Source organism: Solanum pennellii, chromosome 4 (assembly GCF_001406875.1).
Source record: "Solanum pennellii chromosome 4, SPENNV200".
Taxonomy (NCBI): Eukaryota; Viridiplantae; Streptophyta; class Magnoliopsida; order Solanales; family Solanaceae; genus Solanum; species Solanum pennellii.
Genome location: NC_028640.1, coordinates 54,423,690 through 54,434,754, shown reverse-complemented (window position 1 = coordinate 54,434,754; position 11,065 = coordinate 54,423,690). Strand labels below are relative to the sequence as shown.

General features: G+C 31.6%; 1 protein-coding gene across 1 annotated transcript in view; it reads left to right on the top strand.

Moving 5' to 3' along the window:
• LOC107017781 (mitochondrial substrate carrier family protein C) overlaps positions 1 to 9,260 on the top strand; it is a 22,037-nt gene extending 12,777 nt beyond the window's left edge. The window contains exons 6-7 of the mRNA XM_015218041.2: positions 6,279 to 6,512; positions 8,574 to 9,260. Coding sequence (XP_015073527.1) covers positions 6,279 to 6,512; positions 8,574 to 8,870 — 531 coding nt within the window. The 3' untranslated portion in view covers positions 8,871 to 9,260. The remainder of the gene's footprint in view (positions 1 to 6,278; positions 6,513 to 8,573) is intronic.
• Positions 9,261 to 11,065: the final 1,805 nt, after the last annotated feature.

The following is an 11,065-nucleotide window of genomic DNA, read 5'->3' as shown; positions in this document are numbered from 1 at the left end:
CCCCCCCCCCAAAATAAAAAGGATGTTGATTCAATGGTTATTGAGTACACAAAGGAGAATTGCTTTGGGATTTTTTTAGGTTTTGGTGAAATTTGCAAGATAGGGAGTTTGAAGAATTTCAGAACTTGCTTGATTTGCTTCACCAACAAAAAGCTACTATTGGTAGCTACGATGTATGGAGATGGAGGGTGAGGGGCATGGTATTTGTGTATTTGTTTAGTGAAGTCATATTATTGTGAAGCTTCTAATTAGGGAAGAGAGTGATTTTCCACATGCATCGGTATATATAGATCCCTAGGGTACCGAGAAAGGTATGTATTTTCACTTGGCTAGCTATAGGAGGAGTGATCCAAACAGTGGAGAATTTGTGGAAGAAAAAATGTGTTAGTTTGTGTTTCATGTGCAAAAAATGAGAGTGCCCTCTTGATCAATAATTTCTTCTCAGTCTTCCCCATAATATCACATAATTTAGGTTTTATAACTCCATTGTTAGACAATGGAATTATTTTAGCCGAATCCTTGCACCCGTATCCATACATGGATCCGTATCCCTATCCCTGAATCTTAAAATTCAGATCGTAGAGTATCCAACCTCTAGATCTGCACCAGTATCGAACACCTGTGCCCGAGTTTGAGCAACTTAGGTTGCGCATTTAGGAGAAGGAGGAGAAGTTGTAGGGAATGAGACATTGCTCCTTTAGCACTTACATGGATTAGATGGTGAGAGAGGAATAGAAGAACTCTGAAAGACTTTGTACACTTAAGAATGACCTATTTTCCCTTATTTCTTTTTGGTGCACCCTTAGGATTCCTTTAGCACTTACATGGATTAGGATTCCTTATTTCTTTTTGGTGCACCCTTAGCAAGCTTTTCCCTTTTCTAATTTATTACTTTATCCCAGAAAACAAAACAAGAATGACTTCACGTCGTCATATGCCCAGTTTTGAAGGGGTTAGGACTTTTGAAAGATGTCTCTTGTGATAGGTGAGGGCCGTCTCAAATCTTAGCTACTTACCATCTTTGTCTCTTGCTAGTGAAAATATTCGTAGTAAAACATTTTTCTGTGTATATTTGATAAGAATCGAGTTAATTGAATAAACAATAAAATAATGCGGAAGCAAAAATACTAAGATTAAAGAAAAGAAATTAAAGATAGGTGAAATTTGAGAATAAAATCCCCAAATTTCAAAATAAATACAAAGAACCCTGCTTGATCTTAGTATTTAAAAACAAAGGATTAAAGTTAATTAATGATACTAATTGAGTCAATTCAAGAATTTCGATTAAAAAGTAATCTAAGAGACTTAAGACCCATATTTTGAAGAAATTAGAAATAATAATTAGTACAAGACTAATTACCTTCTTTAAGTTACGAATAAGAACCAAAGATATCAAGTTGAAGAATTAGTCTACCTCTTAAAGACTCTTATAAAGTTTGTAAAATAAATGCCAAGTAGCTACACAGGTGTAAAAGAAGAGAAACTCTCAATTAATAATTATGTTGACTTCTAAATATAACAAAATCCTCCCCTAGATATGGGGGGAACACTATCCCAAATAGATGGGACTAAAATCTATTTTTATGAAAACTAGTTTTGACGCACGGCGTTGCACGTGAATATCAAACCAATGTACTACAACTATTTTGCAAGAAACTATAAAATGAATAATAGAGTATAAATTTCTATGAATAGTGGATGTACACTTTCTTATTATTAGTACTGAAAGTTAGTCACTCAAAAAATCTCTTAGTTACATCTCTTATATATAATTTCTCTGCCCTCTCCCATACTGCATACTTAGTTATTAATGTATTGGTGGAGTTCTTACTTTTAACATAATATAATATAATATAAATATATATAAATATTGATATAAAATATAGAAGTTGTACTAAGTTGGGTGCTTTTAGTTGGAGTATTATATTAATTTCACATTCATGTTAGGGAATGTTCAAATTTCAGTGAACTTTGAGATTGTCAACGTCTGTAAATCAAACTTCAGTTTTTAGGAAGAGAAGAATAGAAAACATAAAAAAATCTTAGTTTAAAAATGTGAGGGAACCTCTCCATTTATAGTTAAAAAAAGGTAGTCCAAGTATGTGCATGTTTTATCTCATTGTAAAAGTCACAATCCTTCAGAAAGGTCACAATTCATTAGAAAATTCAATACTCTTTGGATAAGTAAGCCGTTCAATGTGAACTGGTATCTTCTTTTTATATAAGATCATATAAATCACTAAATATAATATAAAATGTAGAAACTAAATTGGGTGTTCCAAAAAGAAGCACAATGAAAAACATTAAATATTGTAGTTGAAAAGTTTGAGGAAAACCCTCTTTTTTATAGCCAACAAGGGGTAGTTTATGAAAAATTGCTTTATTATGCCTTCTTAAAAAAAGTCACAACCCTTTAGAAAAGTCACAACCCTTCAAAAAGGTCTCAACCTTTTCGGAAAAGTCATAATTCTTGGAAAAGTTACAACCCTTCGGAAAAATAACAACTCTTCAGAAAGGTCACAACGCTGTAGAAAAGTCGCAACCCTTCGAAAATGTTGTAACTCATTGGGAAAATCACAACTCTTTGGAAATGTCACTAACCTTCAATGTGAACGGTGTCTTTTTTAATATAAAATAATATAATATAAACAAATAAATATAATACAATGCAAAATATAGAAGATATACTTTTTTTGACAAAAAAAAAGTATATCTTCTATATTTTGTATTGTATTATATTATTTGTTTATATTATATTATTTTAGAAGATATACTAAATTTGGTGTTTTATGTTGGGGGTACTATAATAATTTAATATTTAAGTTAGGCAGTTCATTAGATTAAAAAAAAGATAGGTATAGATTTGTGCAACAGTTTGAGACTTACACAGCTTGCACACCAAGTTGCAGTTTGCGCAAAGAAAATCATTGAACTTCTTGTCAAGTAGATGTTGCTGCAAAAGTATATTTATGGCTATGAAAATGAGTATATATTAATTATTTAGATAGTCTTCCTGTTTGAAGTTATGTTATTCCATTCTCCGTGTTGCATCTATTTTTGTTTATCTGTCTAGTTTACCCGCAAAAGATATTGTAACTGCATAATTCAATAACTATCACAGTCTTCCTTGTTTTTTTAAGAAGAGCAGAAAATTTACAAAATTTGTAGTTTAAAAGTCATAGAAAATCTCTCCATTTATAGACAACAAAAGATAATATCAAGAGGTGCTTATTGTGCCTTATCAGATAAGCCCGCAAGGAAAACCACAACTTCTCGGAAATGTGATAATTCATCGAAAAAATCATTACTCTATAGAAAAAGTCACAACCATTTTGAAAAATTCACTAACCATCATTGTGAAATGGTGTCCGCTTTTAATATAATATAGAACAAATAAATAAATAAATAAATATAATATAAACATAGAATCTATACTAAATTGGGTGTTTTAAGTTGGGGTATTATAGTAATTTAACATTCAAGTTAGTGAGTTCATGGTTTTAAGGTAGTATCGATAGATAGATATGAATAAAATCTAAATAGGAAACTTTAAACAAGGATAGCATGTATAAATAATAGCAAAAATTCTTCCCTAAAGAAAGAAGGAGAAGTTTCCAAATTTGACCTAACTGTCCTCCCTTTTGGCAGAATTTTCAGCCCCATTTGGGCCCCAATATTCTTTCATTTGGGCTTGGACTTGAACCAAAAAATATGTCTAGCACTTGGCCCATTTTTATCCACAATTCATGGACTCGTTCTTGGGCTTTTCTTCCTTGATAAGCATCTTCTTGATTTCCATTGAATCTCAACAATTTTGGCTTGCAACTCCTTAACTTAAGACCTTTATGATAGTCTTCTTAGGGGGCTTCTATAGCATCACTCTTGCCCATGGAGCCATCAATATTCACCATACTTAGAGCCTGTTTGGCATTGCTGTTGAGAGGGCCGAAACACTTGCTTTGAGAAAAATACATTTTTATTGAAAAATTAAGTGTTTGGCAAATCAGTAGAAGTGCTTTTAAAAGGAAGCAAAAACAGTTTTTCTGTTGTTAGGAGAAGCTAAAAAATTCTGCTTTTTAAGAGAAGTAGAAGCAGAAACAATTTTTTTTCTCAAGGCTAAAATATACATATTTACCAATAGATTTCTTATTAATTAATAAGCATTGGATAAATTTCATTAAAAATTTTATTGTTTTATTTTTATATAATATATTTTACGTTTATATATTATTATTTTATATATTATATACTATTGTATGTATTATTTTGTAGAATTAGAAAAAGGTAACGTCAATATTTTTATAAGATCAGAAAAAAGAAAAAAAAATAACAACCAAAGATTTCAGCCTTTCAAAAAAGGTGTAATATTGATTGAATATTTAAACATGCAAATTTTAATTTAAAAATATTTAATTAATTTTCTTATAATAGATATTTAAAATATTTTCTCTCTATAAAATAATTTAATTTTAAATTTAAATTTAAATTTTCAAATGAATTAGCCAAATGCGAATTACTTTTTTTCAAAAGCACTTTTCTAATAAGTCATTTTTAAAAAGTGCCTCTAAAAATAAGTTACTTTTAGCAGCAATGCCAAATAGGATCTAAATCTCAAAAGCAAACCGGACTCTGTTTCCATTTTTCAGCAAGAACCAGAAGGGCTTTGAGAAGTCCGATCTTCCCTTTGGTATACCGTTTACCTTTACAGAATTGTCCCTTAGGAAGAGTCATGTATTCTGGTAACCAATCGAGTACTTCACATTAATCAACATCTTTCACATGGTCTTGTCTTTATTGGCATACCTCTAGCTGCTTTCATCATAAAGCACGTCTACACATCCCTAAATTCTGTATGCCTTCCCTGCCTATTCTCTGCACGCTTATTGAGAGCTTAAGGTAGTTGTAGTTTGCAGCCATTTACTGGTTTTACAAAAGTAATATAGTAGGAGGCTGTGAAGTTAAATTTGGTAGGTCTTGATAAAGTTGGCAATTGGTTTAGTTAGGGTAATGTTTTAAAAAAGGTTGGACCTTAAATTTTGTAGAATGGAAGACATATCAACTTTGTGCTGACAACATTTCAAATGTCTTGTCGTAGACAAATTTGATATATCAACTTTTCAACGTCTATGTCTTAGATATGCCCATAGAATGAAAGTTTTGCTCTCTGGTGGATGATCTTTCTCCCAAAGGGGTTTTATCAAACCGATGAGTATGACTGAAGCCAACATCTTTGATATATGGGGGAAGAAAGACCATTAGTTGGGCGAGGAGTCAATTAGATTGTTTAAATAGAATTCTCGAGCTACCTACACAATGACTAGAGAGTTTGTTTTGCTATTCCGAAGGAAGTATGATGTTTCCTTATTAGAAAGGAAGTTTGTTTTTCTCATCAATGTTCTTTTCCTATTGCTCTAGTTTAGTTCTATCCATTTACATGATGCCTAGTTGAGACCTTATTACCACCTTTTTTAGTGACCAAGAAATCCTTGAGGGTAAGTGTTGCAACTTGCATGGTTCAGAATTCGGTGGATAATAGGCTTGCCCCTCAACCTTCTCTCTTACCACTAGACCAAAACCCTGGGAGCTTCTTCTTACTACCACCATTTTGTTTGTTCCTTCAGTTATTGTTTTTCAGCCTATGAGACTTTCATTGTGGTTTATCTGGTTCTCATTTGGAATCAAGGTGGCACCCAGTTGGTTCTGCCTTCTGATGGTTCCATTCATTGGAGTGCCCAATTTGTTTAATGATTTCCGTCGGCATATGTCCTCCATTTTTAAGCATCCTAGGGACAAAACACAATTGTTGACATAAAAGGACTACTCATATTAGGTTGAATTTTGAAGGACACTTCTTATGCGTTTAAATTATCCAAGTGTCCATGGGGTCTGCTCATCTTTCAATGGGACTAAAGAACTTCTCCTAGAAGGTAGGTGAGCTTCTATGATATGAAGGAAAGATAAAAACAACAATGATACAATATTTTTCTTTCACATATTTCAGTGTGCTTGTTCTCTCTGCCCCACCTTCCTGATTTTGATGCTCTAGTCAAATTGATGTTCTTGGATGCCACCTTTTATGCTGTTTCATGTACCCCATAGTAGTATCTACATAAGAAGGCTTGAACGTATCAAAGAAATAAGGGAATTGGTATCAATTAGTTGAACACTATCATTTTACACATGATCATTTGCTAACACGAGCTTCTTTATTTATTTGGATTTACAAAGGAAGTTACTTATTCTTTTTTTTTTTTTTTTGTTAATGAAATGTTGTCTAGGTTCAATCTGTGGCATCATTCTGCAGCACTTTCTTAGGTACTGCTGTGAGAATACCCTGTGAGGTGCTCAAGCAAAGATTGCAAGCTGGTCTTTTTGACAATGTTGGGGCAGCAATCATTGGTACCTGGCAGCAAGATGGTCTTAAGGGTTTTTTCCGTGGAACTGGTGCCACTCTCTGCCGTGAGATTCCATTTTATGTCGTAGGCATGGGCCTATATGCAGAGTCCAAAAAGGTGATTTTGCACTTATTTTAAGTTTGCATTATTCTTAATGTATATGAGTTTTTTCCCTACTAAATCCTTTCCCAGTATCAGTTTATTCTGTTTACTATAAAAGCTGATATATTAATAACAAAGATATGACTGAAAATCAGACAACAATATATTGAAGGAACAGAGCAAGACCTACGGCATGGATAGAGAATTCATAAATTCCAGAATTTTTCCTCACATGCCTTTATTCTGCGGCATAACTGAAGGAGCCAGAAGCATCTACACTCTTGTGTGAATCAGCCTTATAATCTGTGAATCATCTGCGATTCTCCTCTATTCAGATTAAGTACAAAGTGTGATATGAGGAAGTACCTCACCATTTATTTTTTTGGGGATCTTAGTACCATTCCAGGCAACAATTAGTTCTTTAAAAGAGCTGGCATTAACTCGTGACACTGTTATGAAAATGAATATTACGTCTAACTTAAATCCATAGGTAAGCTCATGATCGAGGATTGCCCCAGACCTTATAAGGAGATAACAACCCTTTTCCTCAAATGATGTGGTACTCTAATACCACCCTCTAGAGTGTGAACATTATAACAAGGGAGGCCCAACATTGTGTAAACTAGGAAAAAGAATGAGTCTAAGATCTATTATCAAGTTAAGTAAAATGATATCGGGCCTAATTCAACTTAATTATCAGGTGAGGATTGCCCAATATTGTATAAGGAGACGACAACTCATTCTCTCAACCAATGTGAGACTCTAGCAAATACCAACTAGAAAAAAGGTTGTCTAGTAGTGATAACACTGTGGAGCATCTAACTATTGACTAATTCTGTAGTTTTATGATCTGTTATTTGTTGCAAAGTAACAGATGTACATTCTGTATCATAGAAACAACAAAAGATAAAGAAAAAAAACAGACGGAACAGAAGAGTTAATAGTACTTCTAAGTAAAGAGAAAAGAAAAAAATCACAAGGAGTAATTTCAAATGGACAGTGAATCTTGCCCCATTATGGGGTGCTAGAAGTGGCTTTTGTTGGTTTAGCTTCATCTGTTTTGGTGTGCACTGCTTGGAGCGATGTTAATTGCATATGCTATTCTGACTTTCTGTATTATTTTTCCTTTTAGCGCTACAGTATGATATTTTCTTCCACTTGGAACGTTCCAAAATATTAGATACCATTCCACTTCTGATATTATTTTGTGCAATTCTTAGCTTTCAATCATTCATATTTCAAACTTTAATTTGATGTTTTCTTTGTCGACTTCCCAATTTTCACTTATTAAAATTCAAATTTTAATTTTGATGTGATGTTTATCTAACCTATCAAATTAACTTTTCAGCTATTAATATTACATATTTTCAGAAAAACATGTTGATAATCAAGAAAAGCAAATGTAGTGATATGGTAAATATTTGTAGATTTACAATATCTCTGTAGTAAATCTCTGTAGTCCTTGCATTTGCATAGCTGAATATTATAAAATATATTATATGCTGTTTCTTCTTCTTTTAGGATAATAACTACTTACCTTATTATAGGTAGAGAGTAGTTATTTCCTTGTAGTAGATTAAGATTCTTTTATAAGGAGTCCCAGTTGAGAAATGTCCATGTATCCTATACATCTCATCTATATTTTGTTTCATTACCTAATACATTTGTCAAATTAACATTCTAATTCATGTCCAATTAAAACACCTATAAAATGGGATGTAGAGGAAATATAAAGTATTTCAGAATACTCTGGATGCTGTCTCTGCTATATAAATTTGTGCAATTTTCTGAGATGCAGTTGGCTGGATCAACGGCTTCTTTATTAAATCTGCTGTGTGGGTTTGTTGATGCATGAAAGTAAATAAATTTGTTGCATGTTATAAACTCATTCCCTCGAGCTTAAAATTTGTATATTGTATCGTGTCGCTGTCTGTCGATGAACCTTCTGATATTTACTTTTCAAGAAAGGCCGTTTGACATTATTCAAGGTCATAATCAACCACTAAATTGCTTGTTTGATATAAAGCTGTGTTACATCCATTTCTTATTGATAAAAATCATTTGTGTTTATTCTAGGCTGTGCAGCAGCTTCTGGGGAGAGAATTGGAGCCTTGGGAAACAGTTGCCGTTGGAGCTTTATCTGGCGGGTTGACAGCTGTTTCAACGACTCCATTTGATGTGATAAAGACCAGAATGATGACTGCTCCACAGGGAATGGCTGTGACGTCAACGATGGTTGCATTATCAATTCTCCGTCATGAAGGACCCCTCGGATTGTTTAAAGGGGCCATTCCTAGATTTTTCTGGATTGCACCTCTGGGTGCGATGAATTTTGCTGGATATGAGCTAGCAAGGAAAGCCATGGACAAGTAGGCCACCGAGCAGCTTGCTCAGAAAAGTGGCTAGCAGAGCAAAATGTACGTCGACTGAGATTTTGCTTACTGATCGTACATGTCAAAGCTGCTTGGAAATTTTGAACCTTTTCCAACCCACAGCATCACATTTAAATTTGTCGAAATCCCTGCTTTTTTCTTATTAGAGGCAAAAAACCTTTTAGATTTGGTCTCTGAACAATTGTAAATTTCCATTAGCATCATGTCCATCCTTTGCTTTGTAACATCATTTGTGCAGTTTCTAACCTTGATACATGAAACTAAGATCTAATTAGGTATCAAGAGTACAAAAAGAACAGACACAATACTGAAAAAACTTTATTGAAATTCCTGTTAGCAGAGTACCCAAAGTTTTCAATTAGCTGGTGAATATCGAGAGTATGCCTTGTAAATATTTGTTTTGTAGTGTGTCATTGTATGATCGACAGGTCTTGTTTACAGTTTGCGGAGATTTGCAGGATAAACCCATGAACTATTACAAATGGTATGCATATATCCTTGATACTTTGGGGTTGAATATGCTCTTTATCATCATACGTTTGATCATATATATCCCTAAGCCAAGCTGAAAGACATGTGCAATATATTTTGGTTCTTACCCAAAATCAAAAAGTCCACTCATGTTTCACAATTTAGCCCACCCATGACTGGTTTAAAAACAAGGGAAATTTTTCAAAACAACAATATTTTGACATTTAATAGGATTTCATAGCAAACTTTCAATATTTATTAAAAATGACAATATTTTAATTTGTTATGAGTTGATTTATGTATTTTTTTTCTTTATTTAATTTAACATAATATAATTAAGAAATGATAAACTAGAGAAAATCAAGGGACGATATTTCAAATTATATTAAGTTGCTAAAAATCTTTCTTACTTTCTTTACAAAAGATTTTACAAGACCTAAAATAGGTGGTCTCTTCCTTCTTCATAAAGGCCATTTTTTGTCATTGTCTTTCAAAATTAGTTATTGTTATGAAAACCTTAGAGTTTTATCTATTAAAAAAAATATTTTTTTGAAATTTACAATTTTGAACACCTTTTCTCACAGCGTATTTATTTTATTTACCATATTTTTGTATCCTTTCTTAAACTGTATCATTCCAATATGTATGTCATTTGTATTTGTATTCATTCTAGTTTTCATGTTGTATTTTCATATATTATTTGATATACTTTTCTCACAATGTATTTATTTTATTTACCTGAATTTTGTGTCGTTTCTTAAATAGTATTCATTCCAATATGTATGTCATCTGTATTAGTTATATTCATTGTAGCTTTCATGTTGTATTTTGTATGATTAAATTTGTATTTCTTTATTAGTTCGTATTCATTCCAATAGGCATGTCAAATGATTTTGTAGTTATGTAAGAAACATATTTGTATTCATTTTATTTTTTTATTGTATATTTTATTTTTCTCTTTAAAATTATGTTTCCTTTCCTAAGTTGTATTCATTCTAATAGATATATTATTTGTATTTGTATTCATTCTAGTTTTTATATTGTATTTTGTATTATGATATAAATGTATTCAACATCATATTAAAAAAATGTATTCAAAATATTAAAATGTACTCAACATTAAACAAAATAATCATATATATGAAATTCTAAAATCTACAAATCTGAAAAAATTAAAAGAGAATCACAAAAAAAAATTGAAAATTATAAATATATGATGAATATATTAAAAAATTCAAATGAAAATTAAAAAATTTGACTAAAAATCCATAATGTGTATAATTGGTGCTTTAAACTTCAAATCAAAAACTAATTTCGAATGATGAAAATTACCTTGCCAATCGAGAAACTGCTTGAAGTGATAAATAATTTTAGTTTAACAATAAAGAATTTCTTGGTGAGCAACAATTTAGCACCTTGAAGGAATCTAAACTTGAAAGCTGAGACATGGTGAGGAAACATGAAATGTGAGGAGAAAGTTGACTAATAATAAAAAAAGTAAATTGTATTTTTTTTCCAATTTATAACGGTTATTAGTGTGTATTTTTGTCCAATAATGACTCTTTTCATAAATAAAATTAATTTTAAATACTAAAATATTATTTTATAAAAATATTGTCATTCTGTCAATTTAAATAAATATTTTAAATTGTTGTTATTTTGAATAATTATGTTAATAATTGTGACTTAATTGCTAATTTATTC